Source organism: Hyla sarda, chromosome 9, assembly GCF_029499605.1.
Source record: "Hyla sarda isolate aHylSar1 chromosome 9, aHylSar1.hap1, whole genome shotgun sequence".
NCBI classification, from domain to species: Eukaryota; Metazoa; Chordata; class Amphibia; order Anura; family Hylidae; genus Hyla; species Hyla sarda.
Window position 1 is genome coordinate 14,512,594 of NC_079197.1, and position 23,541 is coordinate 14,536,134.

At 41.8% G+C, this 23,541-nt stretch overlaps 1 protein-coding gene across 7 annotated transcripts in view; it reads left to right on the forward strand.

Annotated features, from left to right (window-relative positions):
• RALGPS1 (Ral GEF with PH domain and SH3 binding motif 1) overlaps window positions 1-23,541 on the forward strand; it is a 409,196-nt gene that overhangs the window by 356,849 nt on the left and 28,806 nt on the right. For 5 of the 7 annotated variants that reach the window (XM_056538115.1, XM_056538117.1, XM_056538118.1 and 2 more), the window contains 2 exons: window positions 7,855-7,981; window positions 10,963-11,114. The exons of the other annotated variants lie outside the window; for them this stretch is intronic. In XM_056538115.1, the coding sequence (XP_056394090.1) occupies window positions 7,855-7,981; window positions 10,963-11,114 (279 nt within the window). The remainder of the gene's footprint in view (window positions 1-7,854; window positions 7,982-10,962; window positions 11,115-23,541) is intronic. 7 annotated transcript variants of the gene reach the window in all.

Sequence of the window (23,541 nt, forward strand, 5' to 3'; positions counted from 1 at the left end):
TAGGACATGTAGACTAGGGTCATCATCTAGGGGAATGCCCTCTAGGGCTTGTGTACAAGGGGCATCTTTAAGGGAATGCCAGTTAGGGCACATGGACAAGGGGAAGTTTTCAATGGAACCCCCGCTATAGCATGTGAACATCTTTTAAGAGAACCCCCTTTGAGGCACATTAACAATGGGCATCTTCATGACATAACCCCTCCAGAATGGATTCATATACAGCAAATGTGTGACTGTCCAGCTCATCTCAGTGGGACTTGGAGAAATCCAAGTGTTGCCACCAAAACAATTCCATTCACATGTATGGTAGGGTTTTTTATACATTGGTTTACAATACTTTGCTATTGGGGAAAGCTACAAGTTTAGGGAACCTGTCAGCTTTATATCATGCTCAGAGATGCAGACATGTTCAGACAAATAGGTGATAGGGAGATAATGGCCGCTGCCTCATCTAAAACAATGGATTTGTTTTGTTACTGGATAATTAGATAGTTTATTATTGGCCAGCTGGACATTATAGGTCACATCTCCATGTAGCTTCTATTATCTCATGCAGCCAGCATGTTCCTTCTATTTCACAGTCAATTTAGTTGATAAAATACTTTGTGTGCGTCACTTACAATGGACCAGACACTCAACCATTTGTACATTTATTTTATTCCAATTTTTTTTTTCTTTTTGTTTGTTGGATTCTTTCTGGTTGTGTAGAATAATAAGCATCTTGTGTATGAAAAGGCCATAAAAACCCACAAACACTAAATTCAGCTTCTCTGTAATGTTCCTTGTGTGTAGTAGGAGCCGCCGCAGCAGCAGCAGAAGAGGCTGGAAAATAACCACAGCCTCCAGTAAATAGAGGATTAGTTGCACAGTTGCTGCTTTGTGTAAGTGAAGCTTTCATTAATTTGTACATAACACAATGGAGAACACTGTAGAATGGTCCACAGAATGGAAGAAAAATGTGTCAAAGTAGAACTCTCCGCAAATTCTGAACATTTAATGTAAATGAGCATTTGACAGATTTCTTACAGATTTCCTATGCAGAATTTCTCTGAAAATTCCCATCAATCCAGAAAATAAAAGGGTTGAATTAACACAGCGGTCCTCTTACATTTATCACTGCACAGTGGAGCTCCCAGGGAACTGCAACTGGCCCTATTTACGTGAATGTAACTGCTTTGCTGTTCTCCTGCCCCGCAGGACTGTAAAGAGGCCATAGCACTTAATCAGTGCTGTGGCTAGTGGCGGATTAAGTGGACCATAGACTGTTCCCCAAAGCTTTCTATAGTCAACACCAGATTTATATACTTACACTCATCCCACTTTAGCTAATAAGATAAATGTTGATGAGTGGGGTGGCACAAACGGTACCCAGAGGATGGGACCAGAGGTGCAGTGCAGTTAAGAGTTAACTTGCATTTTGTAAGATTGTGCTATATCTCGGGAACAGTTGAACAGATTGGGGTAAGAAATATATTTTTTTACTCAGAATCACTCACACTAACCACCTTAATATTGAGGTGAGTGGGGTTGGTCCATCTGTCAGTTTCCCATCTGTGCAGCTGCCACTAGGGGGCACTTGTTGCATGCAGCAGTCTTATTAGGTCAGCATATGAATTGTATGCAGTGGCGGATACAAGCAATCAGGATTTTTTTTTCCTTACCTCCATGTCTATGGAGAGGATTTGGAGCTCTGTACAGCTAAATTAAAATAATTTGTTTCGAATTTAGTAAGGATTTAGATTCAAAATTGGTGAATGTTAACTTTAAGGCTGTTGTTGCAGACTATGTCATTGAAAACTTGACATAAAAGAAGGGGGAAGAAATGTTAGGCCTGTACAGGTTGAAGTAACAAGTCTCATTTCCCATTGCAAGATTACGAGGCCTTTAAAATGTTGTACAGAAGGTTAAAAAAAAAAAGAAAGGCAGAGTAATATGTTCTTCTCACTCATGTTACTTGTAAGCCATACTCTCTTTTCCTTTCTTCGGGCTACCATCATTTTACATGTATGTAGTCAGTAGTATAGGCCGTGCAGAGCAGTTTTCTGCAGGTAAATAGGAGCAGGCGCTGCATGCTGATCTGTCTGTATGTGACTTCCTCTACATCGACCACATGATTAATGACTTACATTTCCAATGCAAAAATGCCAGGAAAATTCCTTACTGTCAGCTGATCCTGCTCATAGATGTCTGTAAGAACCAGGCACCAGCACATCTGCATGGTACTCTATTGCTGCCAACCATTGCATATATTACTCTGTCCTTCTCATGCTCCATTTGCATAGTACAGATCTACATGACAGTGGGGAAATCCGTATTACCAGATTGGTGTGAAGCGTCCTCTGCCCCAGTCCGTCTATTACTCTGTGTATTAAAGGAGCAGCACGTGTCTCTGCTCTGCAGCTGATTTCAGTTTTCCAGATCCTGTGAGTATATTATTTACATTAACCCAGCGCTGAGCGATTATGATGGAGCTACATGAAAACAAATCTCAGCCCTCATAGCTCATGCGTGCTACCATCCGCAGCTTACTGTCATCAATCATCTTGCAGGACAGTTCCCCAAAGCTGTCAATCACTTGTTGTGATTGTTTTCACTGCTTGTCATGGAAACAGTCACCGTTACAGGCCCGGGATGTCAGGTACACTCAGTCACCCAGTCATCCTACCAGCCAAAGTATATGCATTTTAAGGAGAGTCCATGGAGAAGTGTGAAGCACCAACTCAGGATGCCCCCCATCACTTTCTTCAATGTAAGCCAACAAAATGACTTAGATTAGGTAGTAGTAACCTTTGTGACAACCAGGAAGGAGACATTTTGACATGGCAACCTACCTCTGACTTTTGGTTCATCTCTTTAAATAAGTTAGACCATAGTTTGTGTGGATCAAGGGGCACAGCTTAATTTTACCCAATTTCTGGTTGGACATATGGACAACTAGTAGCTTTCTCAGATGTGCATAAAAGTGATGCCATGTTGTGCCTATGTCTTATATTATTGAGCCTACTGCCTCCTGTTCTGTGACACAAGTGGCCCCAGCATTACTCTAAATGTTCCTCCAAACTGCAGCTGATGAGTGTTGGTGGCCCCAGCATAGTGCAGTGTAAGGTCCATATCCTTAGAGGCAGTTTCAAAAATGAACAGTTAGGGAACAGTGTTACTGTTAGCTTTGTAATACACCCTTGGACACATATTTTCCTTCTGTAAATTATGTGATAACCTTTCCCAATCATTTCTGGTAATTACTCTCAGTGATGGTAGGAGCACATGTTCTGGGCACGTTTCTTCTGTTGAAGATACGGTTCTCTCTCAGGGAAAAAAATATATAGTTTTTTTTGGAAGCCATATTGACTGTAAAATGTATTTCCCTTTCTGCTGTGTGCCAGAGTGACTCATGCATCAAGTGTTAGAATCCAGAATCTGTGCTCAACACACACAAAAGAAAGTGGAATAAAAGCCCTGCTGTAACTGTGTCCAGCATGTTGCCTTCTGGATACCAGTTTCTCAGCCTTCTCCAGGATACCATCACTGCACATTTTCCAAGGGACCATCACTGCTATCTTTTCCTAGAGACTAGCATCTCTGCCTTTTCTAGGGGACCAACACATTCACCTTTTCCAGGGGACCAGCACTACCACTTTCTCTAGGAAGCAGAATATCCACCTTCATCAGGGGACCAGCACCGCCACCTTTTACAGGAGATTAGCACCTCCTCCTTCTTTAGGGGACCAGCTCCTCTGCCACCCCTCCTGGTAGTGTCCGTGTATTTAGGTCATATGTAGCATGCAGCACCTGAGCATTGCATTTTGATTGGTCCAGACATTATTTTTAAATTCCTTGCAGCAGCCAAAACCAATAACGTAGTAAAGAAACATGTAAAAGTCTTTAAAGAGCACCTGTCACCAAATAAAACTTTTAATATAGTGTTCCTTGTGTAATTAGCAGACACTTTCCCATTCACTTGCTTTTAAAATTATCAATATAAATATGTTTAAAATGTAATATAAAAAACGGTCACTAGGTGGCTCTGTTCTGTTCTCTGCCACAATTAATACAGTGAGTATGGTCTCCTCCCAGCCTGGCAGGAGACCAAACTCAGGAAGTGTTTCTCTGCACTGAGCTTGATTGACAGCTGCACAGAAAGTGAAAGCTCCACAGATTCTCACAGAAAGCTGCAGGAGAGCCTCACTGATAGCAACACAGACTGAAACATGCACAGAGCTTGAGGTCTTGGGAGGGCGGAAGTGGTCCCCCAGCAGGCTTCAGTGATCTCATGAAGGATATAAATACTCTAGAGAGAGTTCCGAGAAGAGCTACTAAACAAGTATATGGATTGCAGGATAAAACTTACCAGGAAAGGTTAAAGGACCTTAACATGTATAGCTTGGAAGAGACAGAGGACATATGATAGAAACTTTTAAATAGATAAAGGGAATCAACACAATAAAGGAGGAGAGCATATTTAAAAAAAGAAAAACTACCACAAGAGGACATAGTTTTAAATTAGAGGGCAAAGTTTTAAAAGTAATATCGGGAAGTATTACTTTACTGAGAGAGTAGTGGATGCATAGAATAGCCTTCCTGCAGAAGTGGTAGCTGCAAATCAGTGAAGGAGTTTAAGCATGCATGGGATAGACATAAGGCTATCCTTCATATAAGATAGGGCCAGGGACTATTGAAATGTGGTGGCCCAGTACGGGAATTGTAACCTCGTACCCTTGCTGCCCTGTCAGGCAGTCTCCCTTCAGTGTCCCCTGGGCCCCCTTACACCTGTCCCCTTATGTATATATTGCTTGCCATGTGTTATACTGTATAATGCATATAGAAAGTGTTATTACTTTAACTCCTTAACGACCACAGACGTAAATGTACGTCCTGGTTTGGCGGTTTTACGTCCTGTGTATGACAGCGAGCATCAGGGCGGTGCTCGCATCATACACGGCAGGGACCCGCCGGTAATGGCCAACATCCGCGATCGCGCCGATGTCCGCCATTAACTCCTCAGATGCCGTGATCTGTACAGATCACGGCATCTGCGGCAATGCGCATGATAAAATAGATGATCGGATCGCCTGCAGTGCTGCCGTGGTGATCCGATCATCTGTAATGGCGGACGTATGTCCCCTCACCTGCCTCCGTCCGTCTCCCGGCGTCTCCTGCTCTGGTCTGAGATCGAGCAGACTAGAGCAGAAGATCACTGATAATACTGATTAGTGCTATGCTCTATGCATAGCACTGAACAGTATTAGCAATCAAATGATTGCTATAGATAGTCCCCTATGGGGACATAAAAAGTGTAAAAAAAAAAAAAATTAAAAATGTAAAAATAAAAAGTAAAAAAAAAGTCCCCTTCACCTATAAAAATGAAAATTGTCATTTTTTCCCATTTTACCCCCAAAAAGCGTAATTTTTTTTAATAAACATATTTGGTATCACCGTGTGCGTAAATGTCCAAACTATCAAAATATAATGTTAATGATCAAAAAAAATTAAAAAATCCAAAAATGCAGCTTTTTTGTCACATTTTATACAAAAATAAAATAATTATTCATAAAAAAGGTATAAAAGTTTTATATATGCAGATGTGGTATCAATAAAAATTACAGATGATGGTGCAAGAAATGAGCCCTCATACCGCCTTATATACGGAAAAATGAAAAAGTTATAGGTGGTCAGAATAGGGCGGTGATTTTGTACAAAAAAATTTTAGATTTTTTTTTAAGCGGTACAAAATATAAAAGTTTCTAGCCATGGGTATCATTTTAATCGTATTGACCCACAAAATAAAGAACACATAATTTTTACCGTAAATTGTACAGTGTGAAAACGAAACCTTCCAAAATGTGCAAAATTGTGGTTTTCATAAAAATTTCCTCCCTAAAAAAATTTTTTTTTTGGGTTCGCCATACATTTTACGGTAAAATGAGAGGTTTCATTACGAAGTACAATTGGTCACGCAAAAAAACAAGCCCTTATATGGGTCTGTAGATGGAAATATAAAAGAGTTATGGATTTTAGAAGGCGAGGAGGAAAAAACAAAAATGCAAAAATAAAATTGGCCTTGTCCTTAAGGTGAAAATGGGCTTGGTCCTTAAGGGGTTAAGAGATGTTAACATGTGATCATCAGTTGTCATGTGAATGTAATCCAGGAGGTATCAGTGACCATGTGAACTAAGGGTGACCTATGGTACCCCACCAGAGCCCCCCCATTTAAAAGCCCTGGGAGGAGTCTCTTCTTTCCCTTTTGGAGATAAGTCTTTGCTGAGGTCATCAAGCTTAGGACTGTGTCTGGAGTCTATAGGAGCCTCAAGTCAGTCCTGCAGCTACAAGTCTACAAGTCTACAAGTAAGCTACCGTCACAGCTACATGTCAGAGTGGCCTGCACTAAAATTGTCCCAACCTACTGCAAATCACATTCTATGTTTCCATGCCCACTTTCTCCTGCTGGGAAATTGTACTATGTGAGCAAGAAGAAAGGTATTATACACAACTTTTTGAAGCTCTGACATTTTTTTTTTTAAGGGCTGGAGAGGTGTTAGTTGTTTGGGAACATAACCTGCTTTATTTTAGATCCGTTTATTTGGTGTACTTTTTTAAAGAACAATGTTCTTGAAATCTGAGAAACCAAATGGAAGTCCCCAGGTATTAAGTTATGTATCTGTTTTATTTTCTCCTATGTTGTTTCTTGTCCACTTTGTTTACTCTCTAGAAAATGAAGGTAAATGACAATCTCATTATCCAGCATTGTTACTTTGTGACAGATTATACTATAGTTACGATGTGGTCATTTGCAGAATCTTTTTAATAGCTGGCAGTGAGGTTAGTTACCTCATATCTGGAACTGCAAATGTTTTCACCCTCTCCGCACATATAAGAAGAGTCTCCAAATTCTCACAATGTAAATTCAATACATTATCCCAACATGCTCGAAAAACCTTTAAAGGACCCTCAAAGTTCACATCACAACCACTGGTTTTACATAAGTCTTTACTGACTGAGTGTTGCGCAAAATCATTTTTCAAAACCATTTTTCAAACCCAGTCATCTCGTGCCGCTCATCTTGGGATACAGTATGTCTGTATACCTACTTCCCTGTAGGGCCTAAACATCATGTCCAAAATTGTGGCTACATTCACACAACCATCAGAGGCTTCACCACAGTTGGTGTAAAGGAAAGCATAGCATGTTGCACTATTCTTCCCATCAAAAAACTAATGATCCTATCAGTGTGTGTCATGTGATGTCAGATTCAAAAACTTTTTCTATGTTGTACATCAGACTCCTGTCTGAAATCAGAGGGGAAGGGGTTACAGAGCAGCCTGCAGTGATTAGATGAAGAGACCCAGCACAGCAGGCATAGGGAGGAAGTGAATGCATGGTGAGTGAGGGCAGGCTCAGTGCTTGCCTTGGACACACCCCTTCCTGAGCAGTGGATGTCAGAATGAGTGAGCAGCAGAACAGAGGGATTTGTGAGCCAACTACAGAAGCTAGACACATAAAAATACTTTTTTGATTTTCTGTGATGTGACAGGTACGGTTTACGGTATGTCTTTTTAAAATTGAAGGCCCAACATCTGTGACACCACTTTTCATAAGGGAAACAATACACATTGTGACTGCTGACAGTCTCCACCGATGTTAGGTCCATGCACAGCTTAATCCTCCCAATTGATAGCAGCATCAAAAACCCATGGAGACCATACAAAATATTCTCATATAGTTTTATTGCAATAATTCTTCTAAACATTATAACTATTCTGTCTATGATCCCTGTAAGGACCCTTCCAGCAGCTGATGTGTAGGTGGACTATTTAGTGGCAGAATCTCTGTTTCAGCATCAGTAATCTCTGTCGTCAGGTCCCTCGGAGATGACCGCTACAATGAGGTACAGCAGACGACCCACGTGCCCGGATGCGTCAGTGGCCACTCATCTCCCAACTCCACCCGTCTCCAGACATAGGAAGAGCCGCAGCTTAGGAAACAAGTGGGTTGTAAATGCTGTCGGAGGCTGTCACTTTTTATTATGATTTTTCCTTGGTTCAGATTTTCCAGAATTAACATTAGATCTTAATCCAGTTCTATTGACATGTACTAAATTAAAGGAAGCAGAATTCTCCTTTCCCTTGTTGCAGTATTGTCAGACGGATTGCTAAGAGCAGTGTTCCCCCAACCAGTGGCTTTCTTGCGTCTGCAAAACTACAACTCCCATCCTGAGGCATATGATGATTGTTGTAGTTTAGCAAAAGATGGAGCCACTGGTTGGGGAACGCTGGTCTATAGCAACCAGTCTGGTTTTGTTACTACAGAGCCCTCCTTAAACATGCTTAGAACAAGTGTCTGCTAGATAATGTACTGTACACAGTGTCTGACCCCACAAGAACCAATGATTATATAGTTGCAAGAAGAAGTAAGTAACTGTTTAAATGATCTGGATTTCCACACTGGTTTTGTATAAAATGTGGCCTGATTGCTCTCAATGTCACAAACATTTATAGACAAACACCATGGGACAAAACTAATAAAACACAGTTGTACTGTTCATGTATTTTATTGAACATATTGAGTAAATGTCCACAGGGCAAGGATAAACGTAAGTGAACTAATGTGCCAGTGACTAAATGGTAGGTGTACCTGTCATTATAAAGAAAACAAAAACTTTGATATGTCATAGAAACAGCAGCAACAGTTTTTTTTGTTTGGGTCTAAGTGTTCAGTAGGACAAAACTGAAGAAATGTGCTCTCAGTAAGTTCACTCCCGTTCTTTGTCACATGACCAGCACAGACACAAAATGTAAGTCTATTGGTCCATTATGCTAACATAGACATAAAGCAGGGAGAGACATGCTTTCCACCACAGTTCTCTACTTGTTCAACTGATTGTGGGGGTTTGCACACTTATATCCCGAATGGTAAAAAAAAAAACTTTTAACCTGTCCCTAGGACATGTCAAATGTTTTCATAGTGACAGGTAAACTTTTAAGGAGAATGAGGTTTACTGGTACTTTGCCCATTAACTAAAGGTTCACAAAAACTCATCCCTTCCCCAATATCGCGCCACACCCCTACCCCTTAATTCCCTGGTTGAACTTGATGGACATATGTCTTTTTTCGACCGTACTAACTATGTAACTATATGTAACTATGTAACAAAGTCTGGTTACTGACAAACTTGTTCTTCCCAAGAAATGCAAATATCTTTACGTATTATAAAGACACATGTTGCTGGAAAAGACAACAAAAGCTAAAGACCTGGGTATACAACCGTCTAGGGTTACACAAATGGTCTACAAAAAGAGAAAACTTAGGACTGTGAGTGTTCTGTTAAGATTATTTCAAAAACAGATTAAAAAAAAAGGGTAACAACCTCTACAAATTGCAAACGGCTGTGTTCATTTTTTCACAGGTCCACACTGTGGAATTTCCGGGTAGAAATTCTGCCGTAGATCGAGCAGGCGGCACTAGGACTGAGAGGACTACATTGCCGTCCCCATAGATGGCAATGCATTTCTGAGCAGATATCCCAAAAGATCCACCCAGAAATGCATTGCAGTCTATGGGGGCAGCAATGCAGTCTGCTTGGTCCTAGCGCCGCCGGCTTGATCTCCGTCATAAATTCTGCCCAGAAATTCCGGCTTGCGGAATTCTGCCTCAAGTTAAGGCCAAGAGACTTCTATGGGATTCCGCACTCCCAATCACACTTGTGGAATTTCACCTTAAATTAAAGCCCATAGACTTCTTTGGGATTCTGCACTCCCATTCACACTTTGGAATTTCTGTTTGCGGAATTCCGCTAGCAGAATTCCACAAGCGGAAATTTAGAAGTGTGAATGGGAGTGCGGAATCCCATAGAAGTTTATGGAATTTAATTTGAGGCAGAATTCTGCAAGCGGAAATTCTGCCGTGTGAATAAACCCTTAGAAGAATGCTAAACAAGTATGGTGTTCGTAGAAGGGGGGGGGGGCATCCTAGTTTAGGGCCACTTTGCTGCCTCAGGGCTTAAACATCTTGTGATCATTGAGGGAACAATGTATCCAGAGGTGTATGAAGCATTTTACTGGAGGATGTAAGGGTAGCCGTCCAAAACTTTAAGCTGAGAAGAAATTAGGTGACTCAACAAGACAATGACCAAATGACTAAAGGAGGAAAGGAGGAAAAAGAAAATTATTTTCTGTTTTGAAATAGCCAAATCGGAGGCTGTGGCATATCCTGAAGAGGATTGTCCATGCATGTGATGATCTGAAACAGATTTGCAGAGAAAAGTAAATCAGATTACTTCATCAAAGTGGTGCAAATCATATTTTCAGCAGCAGGAAATGTTTGGTTAAGGTGATTGCTGCTTAAAATCAATTCAACCTTTTCTCCCTGCACTGTGGATGTTTACTCAGTGTGCTCTATAAAAGACAAGAATGGAATAGTACAATTTACTTTTGTCTTACAATAATATTATCTTTTAGGTTGGTTCTTTGGGGTTGGATATTAAGTACATCATATAGTAAGTATCTATCAAAGGTCCATCTATAAGAAGGATATGTGATATTTAGGGTTCCTGAATCTAGTATAGGCCCCACACAACTTTCCTGAATAAACTACATAATAAATACATTCCACGAAGGGAGGAGAGATTGTGATAACAAACTTCCTAGTGGACACCATGTGCCAGTGTTTAGAATAGTAAGATGGGTCTTGTTAATAAGTAACAGTAAATGCACATGTTCCATCCAAAAGTATATACTATATACCCTCCTATGCCCATCATTCAGTGTAATTAGCCTTCTAGCAGACAGTGACAGGTTCTGAGCTTTTTTTTTTTTTTGTCAGATATTGCTTTATTTGGTGACCACAGCTTTGAGTTATACATTAATTTTGCTCATTTGCCGCCTCATTCATGAACATGTGTGAAATGAATGGAATTTCTCTGCCGTTCCATAAAGCACCTATCTGGCTTCTCTCTCCTCATGTATCCAGCGTGATGTGTCAGTTCAGTGTTGTTGAAAGTAAGAGTGCCACATTTCCATCAGAGAAACAGCGCCACCTGCTGGATGACAGTGTCCTAGAGTCCCAGAGCCCCGCAAAGAACAATACTCAGACGTCAGTGTTTACCAATGGGATATCGCTAGGTAAGTGCTTATTGTGCATTTCTCTTCCAAACATTTTTTTCCACATTTTGCAGCTTTCTCATTTCTTTTTTGTTGACAAAATATTGATTTAGCCATATCTGAAGCTTTACCGGTCATCATGGGTAGAAGGTATTGCTGCAAACTACACTAGGGATTATAGGGACTATGAGAGGTATTTATCAATTTTGCCTGTTGACAGTTTCTTTTTACCCTTTTTTTTTTCATTCTGGTTTTCGTGGACATGCACCAAATTTATCATTTGGTGCACGTTGTTAGTAATTTTGGCGCAAATGTTGAAATCAGCTTTTCACAGCGCCTTTTACACACAACTTACCACCACAGAGCACAGCGTATTTTACCCTGTAGAGCAGCCATTTCGGAGTCCGTCCTGCAGTATATCAGCAAGCGACGTGAATTATTTTCTTTTGTGGGGTTTATAGCCACCATGTGAAATGGATTTTATTTTTGAGTTTTTTTTTTTTTCTTGAACCTGTGTGGCCATGTCCAATGCTGGCCCAACGGAGGGTGAAGGTCCCTCAGAGACAACTATGTCGCAGGATAGTATTGCGCAACCCTGGAGGTGTCGCAGCTTTCACCCAAATTTTTTTTTATGTATTTTGACGCCTTTACATTTTCTGACATTGCTATGTGTGTTTTCCATGTATAAAATTTCTTGGCGGTGAATTGCGCCCAAAAAAATCCTAAAGGCGAAAAATTGCGCCAAAGATTGTTTGGCGCAAATGATGAATTACTGACCAAGGTAAAAATCACACACAGGACCGTGTGATTTTGAGAAAGTTAAAAAAATGACAGTGAAGAGAATGCGTCAAACAGAAGCCATCGCTCCAGACATCTCTATAGACATGCATGCTAAGTTCATCAAAAAGTGCCATGGCTAGACACCACTCATGTCCACTCCAATAATGGAGGCTAATAATTAATATTTAATGGCAATAATAGAACTAGCCATACAAAATGTAGCTGTCGGATGACAGCCTTGAGAGCATGTACATGCTCATCTTAATGGCGGAAGTGCAAAAAGACGTTTCCAGACTCTTCTGGCAAACGTTTATCTCCCAAAGAACAAAAGGATCAGGCAGTCGAAATTCTACATGACTGATCCTTCTCTTCCCTGAACCCTGCTGTTTGGGGAGAGCCAACACATTAGATGGTTGGCCAGTCCTGCTGTAGTAAGTGGGTTATGCTGACACTTACCTTATGTGTATGACCAGTGAACGCTCATTTACTGTCATTAGGCGCAAGAAAGTAACAGGAAGCTGAATGCCCATCATGTTCAGCTTCCTGTATGGGTCGAGATGTTACTTGAGCCTGGGGAGGTGAGACTCTCACAACAAAAGGTAGAACGTAACAATACTGACATTAAAGGGGTACTCCGATGGAAAACTTTTTTTTTTAATGAAATGGTGCCAGAAAGTTAAACAGATTTGTAAATTACTTCTATTAAAAAATCTTAATCCTTTTGGTACTTTTTAGCAGCTGTATGCTATAGAGGAAATTAACTTAACTTTTTGAATTTCTTTTTTGTGCTGTCCAAAGTGCTCTCCACTGACACCTCTGTCCATGTCAGGAACTGTCCAGAGCAGCATAGGATTGTAATGGGGATTTTCTCCTGCTCTGGACAGTTCCTGATACGGGCATCAGGTGTCAGCTGAGAACACTGTGGACAACACAAAAAAGAAATTAAAAAAATAAAGATTTTCCTCTGTAGCATACAGCTGCTAAAAGGTACTGAAAAGATTAAGATTTTTTAATAGAAGTCATTTACAAATCTGTTTAACTTTCTGGAACCAGTTCATTTAAAAAAAAAAAAAAAGTTTTCCACCGGAGTACCCCTTTAACACCCCAGTAGCCTTAGATAACCAGGGATTTTAATATTAACCCTTTGCAACTCTGAATCCCTGGGATATTTGATAATAAAAAAAAATAGAGGCAGGGTTGTCCCCTCTCCCCTGCCCTGTTTGCCTTAGCTATGGAACCGCTGGCAGCGGTTATTCGCAACTCTCCCTCTATTTTAGGGATTGGGCGGGGACAGGGGAACATAAAGTGGCCCTCTTTCCAGACGACCTCCTGCTGACTTTGTCCTCCCCCTTGACCTCCCTCCCTAATCAGTTTCACGTCCTTTCTAAATTCGCGGAGATATCGTGTTTGGAACTAAACTCTTCCAAATCAATAGCTCTGAATATAAATCTTCCAGACAGGACGGTTAAACTGCTGAAACTGAACTTTGATTTCCAATGGAACACGCATAGTCTTCCTTACTTAGGTATTAATTTGACCCCCTCGACTTCCTCCTTGTACTCGGCCAACTTTCCCCCCTTATTCCGAGACATTAGGAGTGACTTAAGTACTTACGTAACTTCCCCTTATCGTGGTTTGGTAGAATTGCCTCGATCAAAATTAATCTCTTACCTAGAATGCTTTATGCTTTCCGTGCCCTGCCAATCTCCGTTCCCTCTCAAGCTTTAGACCGCTTGCAATCGGACTTTAAGCGGTCTAAACTTACTTTTATTTGGGGCTCCTGGGGTAGCAGAGTGGGACGCGGGACACTGTTTGCTCTCCGTTCTCAAGGGGGATTGGGGGTCCCAAATCTTAAAAAATATTACCAAGCAGCGAGAATAGGACAGCTTACCCAATTTCACATACTCCACTCTAGCCCCCAATGGGTCTCCATCGAACAGTTAGCTGCACCTACCGTACCTCTATCCCTCTTACATTGGCTCCCAGCTAAAGAAAGAGGACCCTCAATCCTCTCTCCTATTTTATCACAATCGTTACAATTGTGGGATAGTCTTCGTAATAGATTCCCCTTACAATCAGCCCACACCCCGGTAGTACCACTTCTACGTAATCCTAAATTTCCTCCTGGCATGGTCTCGCTGGCTTTCTCATGGTGGACAAATAAGGAATTATTTCGCATAGGTGACTTTATTGATAGACTGGGTATTAAACCAATAGCATACTTCCGCACCTTCTATAGGCTACCCGACTCAGAATTATTCCGCTACAGTCAAATTTCTCACTTTTTGTCAGGTCTTAAGAAGACGGGGACGGACATTACTTCCCACACCTCTTATGAATCAATGTGTATGAGAGCTTTTGACAGTAGGGGAATTATTTCCACTATCTATCACACCCTATTATCTACCCCCACCAAATTACTGTATAGGATTGCCTGGGAGAAGGACCTGGGGAAGGAAATTGACCTGAAAGATTGGACCCTTAGCGCCTCTATTATCTCCAAACTCTCCATTAATACATCCTTGCAGGAAGCGGGCTGGAAGGTGCTACTTCGATGGTACTTGGTCCCTACTAGAATAGCTAAAATGTACCCCACAGCCTCTTCATTGTGCTTCCGTAATTGCCATCAGCAGGGAACTATGTTCCACATTTGGTGGACTTGCCCACGAGTAAAACGCTTTTGGATACGGGTCTACTATTTTATCCTGTCGGTCACAGGTGTGAACCTTGTGAAACCCCCAGAGCAAGCTCTATTAAATGCCCCAATCCCGAATGTCTCAAAGGGACTTCGCAAACTTATTTCCTACATCTTTCTAGCCGCCAAGATAGCTATAGCGACTAATTGGAAATCTGGTTCTGTGCAATTTCAGCTGATACGCCCCAAGCTAAACTGGATAATGGCCAATGACAAACTGACAAGCCTCCTAAATGATTCCCAACAGTCTTTTGAAGCTACCTGGCAACCTTGGGTGGACTATCTGGGTAACCCTTCGTGAAGTTTCTGCCTTTGCACTTTTCCTCTCTTTCTCTCCCTTCTCTTTCTCCTTCCGGACCTATCTTCTCTCCCTTGTTTCACTATACGTGTTGTCTTCCCCTGTGTGTCTGTCTTCCCCTGTGTGTCTGTCTTCCCCTGTGTGTGTCTGTATTGGTCACAACCCGGTGTTACCGGGCTAATCGGTCTTGACATATATTGATTGATTTAGATAGTCGGGTCTCCTCCAAATAGCTCATCTTGTGACTATTGTTCAATCGGAGGAACCTTTATAAGTATCCCTATTCGGAAGCCACAACTGGCTTGTGACTTGGCGATTCAAGTTTATCGGACTTATGTTTACTGTATTGATAACTTACATATGGGAGTTTACATTCCTTTTCTGTTGGCATAAAGTGCCTTAACTATGTTACATGTATTGTATACTTTATTCTTTAGTGAAAACCTTAATAAAAACATTGAAGCAGATAATAAAAAAAAAAAAAATAGTACTATATTTAGGTGGAAAAGATTGTAGCAGCATATGGTCAGGGCATCCCCCATACACCTTTATGTAATGTGATTGATCAGCTTTACTCCTCTGTCATGTGACCTCTAAGAGGGTTACCAGAGCAAGCAGAAAATCTTTAAATCAGTGTTTCCCAACCAGTATGCCTCTAGCCGTTGCAAAACTACAACTCCCAGCATGCCCGGACAGCCAAAGGCTGTCCGGGCATGCTGGGAGTTGTAGTTTTGCAGTAGCTGGGGGCACACTGGTTATGAAACACTGATATAAATTCAGAACTGATATAAAAGCAGAACACCCGATCATTACAACAGGACTAAGCCTTCTCCGCCAAGTCCGTAATAAGACTGCAGCATGTTAAATTGTCAATATAACATAAGGACGTAATATCAGTAAAAAGTCCTCTGTATATTGCATAGTTACATATGGGGACTACCTAACTACAGTGAAACCCCTGAGAAGACCACCCCCCCTTATCCATACCGCTTTCTATATGACAGATTTCCAGTCCATCATACAATATGTGTAGTGGCCATTTTCTTTGAGAAGACCACCCCACATAGAATACCACTTTTCAGTCCAATTTTGCGTGGTCATCTTAAAGAGGTGTTACTATAGTTTGTATGAAAAGAGAGCAATGCTGCCCCCTATGGGTACTTTCTGTTTTTCTATGAATCCAGCTTCCAGCAGTGCCATCATACTATTTAAAGGGTTACTCCAGCAAAAAATATCTTATACCCTATACATAGTAGTTTTGTAACAGCTAGAGACACGCTGTTCGGAATACAATGCATTATTCTTTTATAATAAAGATATATTAAGGGATAGGGGATAAGATGTCTGATCATGGGGGTCCCGCCGCTTGGGTACCCTGCGATCTCTGGGCCGGCAGCGGTGGCGTCCGGAACATGGAAGCTTGGAGCTTCTGTGCTTGTGACGTCTCGCCACGCCCCCGTCCATTCATGTCTATGGGAGGGGGCATGACGGCTAATACGTAGTCATCACGCCTCCTCCCATAGACATGGAGGCGGCGTGGCTGCTGTAGTTGCCAGTCATCCGTCACGGGGGCGGCTGTGCTGGAGATCCCCTAGTGACCCCCGTGATCAGACATCTTATCCCCTATCCCTTAATATATCTTTATTATAAAAGAATAATGCATTGTATTCCGAACAGCGTGTCTCTAGCTGTTACAAAACTACATGTCCTAGCGTGCCCAGATTTGTAGTTTTGCAACAGCTGGAGACACACTTTTTGGAAAACACTGGAAAAATGTAATATTTAAAGCTGCCATAGTTGTTCGAAACCTTTCTAAACAGACTCAGACATGAATCCGTATCTTTGTAAAAGACAGCGGAATCTGTATTCCGACAGATGGAAGCGGAATTAGCTTTACCATATATCTGGCCACATTCAGATGTTGTTCAGATTCTGCACCAATAAAACCTCAACAAAGCCTTATTTACATGAAAAATCTGCATGGGCTTCAAGGCATATCTGTTGTTTTTGCAGATTTGCTGTGATTTCAACCTTTGCAGTATCCTCATGTTATGTGTGAATTTTTATTTTTACAGGATTTGACCTCAGCATCATTGTTAAATGACAGATGTCCCGCTAGTAACGCCAATCTCTGCAGTCCCTTAAACCCCAAGCAATATAACCAGGCATTGAAAATATTCACCCCCCCCCCCTCCCCCTTGTCTGCAGCCTGCTCCTGATTTATGACCCCCGGACTAATGAGGCCAGCACCTCTGTGATCACTTAGATCATGACTGTCAAGACGGGGAGACGTGTGTGTTATATACAGGTGGCGGGTAAGACGCCATTACCTCATTGATGACTGTCACGCCGTAATTCTCCGGCTGCTGACAGGTGTAAGGAGGATTGAGAAGAGGCGAATTGTCAGCAATTACAAGAATAACCTAAAACTAATGTCACAGGAGAACTCCAGACGTGATATGTAAAAGGCCCCCAGACTGCATACTTCCATTATGACTTTTTTTTTATATCAGTGTTATCCGTTCCTATGGCAACTCTTTTTGTCAGGCCCATCAAAGGGAGGAAAGTTCACAAAGTTAAAGGGGTACTCGGCTGAAAAACATTTTTTTTTTTTATCAACTGGTGCCAGAAAGTTAAACAGATTAGTAAATTACTTCTGTGTTAAAATCTTAATCCTTTCAGTATCAGCTGCTGTATGCTCCAGAGGAAGTTGTCAGACAGAAAGGAAATTAAAAAAAGAAAAGAACTTCCTGTGGAACATACAGCAGCTGATAAGTGCTAGATGGGTTAAGATTTTTAAACAGAAGTCATTTACAAATCGGTTTAACTTTCTGGCACCAGTTGATTAAAAAAAAATAATAATAATTCCAACCGAGTACCCCTTTAAGCTGCCCATACACCTTGAATAGCTGTCAGAACAGTGTTTCCCAACCAGGGCGCCTCCAGCTGTTGCAAAACTACACCCTGGTTGGGGAAACAGTGTGTCAGAGGAATGCTTGTCTGACCAACAGCTATTCTTCAGGCCCCCTACATGTGCACATTCAGTTTAGTAGAGTGTACATGTGTTCTGAATGGGGAGAGGGAAATAAAAAATGGTCATACACATTAGAATAATACACAAATAAAGCAAAATTCAATCACATTAGATGAGCGGCAGCTGAACCTACCAGTTTTAGGCCGCATCCGCATTGCAGAGATTCTGTCTGCAGCGGGCGGTGACGGGATCCACCAGCGGTAGGACAGTGCAAGCATTTGCCGTCTCCATAGACAGCATTTCAGTCCAGGGGTAGAATTCCGCCAAAAGAATGAATATGTTAATTCCTTTGGCCGGTACCGAATCTTGAATTTCTGCTTCGGAATTTTCCAATCCTGCAGTGTGAACTGTGCAGCAGAATCCAGTTGAAAAAATGTGACTCTACTGAAACAGGTGGAAATTCAGTAGCGTGGACGGGCCCTTAGCGAGATCAGCCAATAATACTTATGGGACATCCCGACTATCCCTGTTGGGGGAAGAGAAGGGTTGTGTGTGTTAGATTTCAGCATGCCCTACCCTTTTGTTCTCAGGGGCAAGCAGCTCATTCCCCTTTTACCACATAGAACCCATGACTAAGCCCACTAACCCCACCCACAACCAGAATGACCTCAAGTGTTCCCGATCCATTTTTCCCTCCACATCATTTGTTGGGAGAGAGTCAGGAGGCCCCCATACACATAAGATTCTTCGGACTTCTCTTCATTGCCAACAAAAATATTGGGCACACTGAAATCCAACATGTCCGACCCTTCTATTCTCTGAGATCTGCTGTCGGGGACCCGATTTGGTCCCATCAAAATGCGCTTTTTTGATCAACCTTAAAGGGGTACTCAGGTGGAAAACAAATGTTTTAAATCAATTGCTGCCAGGAAATGATACAGATTTTTTTTATTTGACTATGCTACAGGGGCTGTAACGTTAGTGTACTTCATAATATAGTGTCTGTACCTGTGTTTAATGGTGGTCATACAATTCTTATGTGATTTTTGCCCCAATGTTTTTAACAGCATACAAAATGACAGTAATATCAGGTTTTCCCAGGTTGCAGTGCGGCCCAAGACATTACGTCACTATTCAGGTGTTCAGAGGGAGCCTGTCTGTGCTTCAGTGAGTGGAGTGACCACTCGTGGGAAGGAGATCATTCTGCAAGGAATTGTAGTTTTGCAACAGCTGGAGGCATCCTGGTTAGAAAATACTGGTCTATTGTATAGAAGGGAGCACAGGTGTGTTTTGATGGGTGGGGTGACTGATGTGTGGGAGGAAGAAAAGTGACCTCACACTTACAAACAAGTAATCATGGGACTTGTAGTTGGAGGGGGAACTCCAACAGGAAATAGCCAGTTCAGAAAAAGATAGCCACAGTGTTATGGTTGACTCAAAACATAGCCAATTAGCTCCAAGACAAGCAGATCCTTCCTAAGCATGTCCATTACTTTCTGACAGGTAAGTACTAAAATCACCTTATGGTAGATAACCCCTTTAATCCTTCCAGTACTTATCAGCTGCTGTGTGCTCCAGAGGAAGTTGTGTAGGTCTTTCCAATCTGACCACAGTGCTCTCTGCTGCCACCTCTGTCCCTGACAGGAACTGTCCAGAAAAGAGGCAAATCCTCACCGCAAACTTCTGACATGGACAGAGGTGCTAGCAGAGAGCAGTGTGGTCAGACTGGAAAGAACTCCACAACTTCCTCTGGAACGTACAGCTGCTGATAAGTACTAGAAAGATTAAGATTTTTATATAGAAATAATTTACATATCTGTATAACTTTCTGGCACCAGTTGATTCGAAAACATTTATTTTCCACCGGAGTACCCCTTTAAAGGGGTACTCTGCCCCTAGACATCTTATCCCCTATCCAAAGGATAAGATGTCAGATCGCTGCGGTCCCGCTGCTGGGAACCCCCGGGATTGCCGCTGAGGCACCCCGCTGTCATTACTGCGAGATCGCTCTGCACGTAATGACGGGCAGTACAGGGGCCGGAGCATTGTTACATCACGGCTCCGCCCCTCGTGACATCACGGCCCGCCCCCCTCAATATGAGTCTATGGGAGGGGGCCTGGCGGTAGTCACGCCCCTGCCATAGACTTGTATTAAGGGGGCGGGCCATGATGTCACGAGGGGCGGAGCCATGATGTCACGCTGCTCCGTCCCCTGTATCGCCCGTCATTACGCACAGAGCGAACTCGCTCTGTGCAGTAATGACAACGAGGTGCGGCAGCGGCAATCCCGGGGGTCCCCAGCAGCGGGACCGCGGCGATCTGACATCTTATCCTTTGGATGGGGGATAAGATGTCTAGGGGCGGAGTACCCATTAATCTAATGTGCATGGACATGGAAGTGACCTGGTGGTCTGTCTCCATATTGTTAACACATTCCCCCTACATTGCTGGCTATTCCAGCTGTCCCTGTGATGACATGAAGACTTCCAAGTAAATAATAATCATTAGACAGAAATGACGGAGTGATTCTTTAATATACCTGGCCGGCGCTGAAGTCTGTGTCTCTCTATAGATGTCATTTGTGTTAACTAAATAATACAAAACAGGCCATTCACTCTTTTCAATGCCGACTTTATGCTGTGGAGTGTCCCCCGGGGAGCAAGAACGTATTACCCCCCTGAGCTGCCGACAGCCCGTCATCCGAAACTAAACAGAGGTGCAGGGGACGATGAGTGCGGGCAGACACATCACACATGGCTCATATAAGAACACGGAGATTTATAGAGAGAGAACAGTGACTATGGCCTGTCAGGCAAAGAAGGTGAAGATGTAGTGAAGATAAATGTTAATCTGTGAAAAGTAAATCAACAGCACCATCACTGGAAAAATGGAGTACTACTCTTGCCATAAAGAACTCAAAATTTACAAAATGTGAGTTTTTTCAGCTGGGTAAGTGAAGGCCTCTGAATCCATTGCATTATGGATGAGGCTGTGAGCTGAACAGGTGGTTCATCCATCAGTAGGGCCTGACTGCTGGTCATAGGCTGTGGTGCTTTCAGTTTGGGTCTCTAGACCAGTGTTTCCTAACCATTGTGTCTCCAGCTGTTGCTAACTGTTTTGCAACAGCTAGAGGCACCTTGGTTGGGTAACACTGATCTAGACCAGTGGTCACACGTTGGTTACAGGTGCATTTCTAAGCTTCTGAATTTTCTAGTTACGATGTGTAGAGTTTCGTGCACAACATTTGGAAAAGCCAGTGAAATCCTGAAAGAATATAAAGCGATCAGATGAGAGCAGAATGGAACTGTTTGGATACCACAGTACACATGCTTAGAGGAGAAAGGGCACTGCACGTCACCCTAAAAACACCAACAGTGAAGTTCTTGACAAGAGTCTTCTGCCGTCTACCAGGATGATGAAGATGAAACAAGGGCGAACATTTCAGCAAGACAATGATCCCAAACACACAGCCAAGGAAACTCTGAAATGGTATCAAAGAAAGAAAATAAAGCTGCTAGAATGGCAAGAACTGAAGATCATGATTCATAGAAGAGACCCACAGAACCTTCAAGATTTGAAGACTGTTAGGGAGAATGGGCCAAAATCCACTTCTCCATACAGGAGGCATCTTGGAGCTGTCATTACCAACAAAGGCTTTTAAACAAAGTATTAAATAAATATCAATAAGCCTGTTCAATACTTTTTCCCTGTGTCATTTCACGTTATTACTTTGTATGTCTAAATTACTTAGGTTGTTAACAACATATGGGGAAAGTTTTATGTCAATAGCTTCTGGAAATATATTAGTGAGAAAACATGGTGACATGTTTAATACTTATTTAAGACGAAGGGTGCATACCCAAAACGTGTCCACGCCTGCTGTGAGTTGTTTGATGGCTGATATCCCGCTTGCATGCGGTTTTATGGGAACCTAATAAAACTACAATTTTCATCGTTACCACTGGCTACCTTTGCTGTTTTATACTTATTTCACTTATACACAATCACAGGTAACCTGCTGGAGACGGGTTGTAATGAATTGTTATTTCTTGTGACTTTTCCGGAGATGGTTATCCCTGAAGCATGGGGTGTAAGTGGGAACTTAGCTGTCATTTTCTACCCAGGTTATTCAGGTACTATTATTGTGATTTACAGACAGTAGTTCAGAGAACGTCTGCACCTCTGTGTTGGTAGATAATCTTAACCAATGCCCCTGTGGAGAACTACTGCAGCATTGTGTAATTCCCAGAATAATCTACAACAGAGACCCACACCCTGTACATAAAACTAAAATTTAGCTGTCAAGGCATGCTGGGAGTTGTAGTTTTGCAACAGCTGTAGAAGCACTGGTTGGGGATCAATAATCTACACATTACTGTAAGCATGTTAGCCAGTGTGTACAGGGGCCAAGAGGAGACAGGGACTGCCAGGGAAGGATCTTCTGCAGATGGAAGACATTACAGTTGTTACATATGGTTGATAGGAAGAGAGATTATTCTCCGCTTTAATCATTGTATTATGAGACCGCGAGTACATTGTCCTGATGGACACGATCTGATAGACTGACAGTGGAGCCGCTGGTATCTGGGTTACATCATATCTGGTGTTGAGGTGCAGCAGACTTGTGAAATATTTCATAGGGTCATGTTGAGGGTTGTAGTGCTTTATGTTTAGAGGATAATAGAATTCTGTTATGGCCGGGTCATGTTGGGGGTGGTAGTGTTCTATGTATAGCGTTGTAGAGAATTGTGTTACGGCCGGGTCATGTTGGGGGTTGTAGTGTTCTTTGTCTAGAGTATATTATAGACATATACAGTGGTCGGATCATGTTGAGGGTTGTAGTGTTCTGTAGAATTATATTATGGACATATACAATTGTCTGATCATGTTGAGGGTTGTAGTGTTCTGTAGAATAATATTATAGACATATACAGTGGTCGGGTCATGTTGAGGGTTGTAGTGTTCTGTAGAATTATATTATGGACACATACAATTGTCTGATCATGTTGAGGGTTGTAGCGTTCTGTAGAATTATATTGTGGACATATACAGTGGTCTGATCATGTTGAGGGTTGTGGTGTTCTGTAGAATAATATTATGGACATATACAGTAGTTGGATCATGTTGAGGGTTAAAGTGTTCTGTAGAATTGAGAATGAAAGTGTTCTGTAGAATTATATATATATATATATATATATATATATGTATAATTATATATAATGGTCTGATCATGTTGAGGGTTGTAGTGTTCTATATAATTATATTATGGACATATACAATGGTTGGATCATGTTGAGGGTTGTAGTGTTCTGTAGAATAATATTATGGACATATACAGTGGTCTGATCATGTTAAGGGTTGTAGTGTTTTGTAGAATTATATTATGGACATATACATTGGTCGGATCATGTTGAGGGTTGTAGTGTTCTATAAAATTATATTATAGACATATACATTGGTTGGGTCATGTTGAGAGTTGTAGTGTTCTATAGAATTATATTATAGACATATACATTGGTTGGATCATGTTGAGAGTTGTAGTGTTCTATAGAATTATATTATAGACATATACAGTGGTCAGATCATGTTGAGGGTTGTAGTGTTCTATAGAATTATATTATAGACATATACAGTGGTCGGATCATGTTGAGGGTTGTAGTGTTCTATAAAATTATATTATGGACATATACAGTGGTTGGGT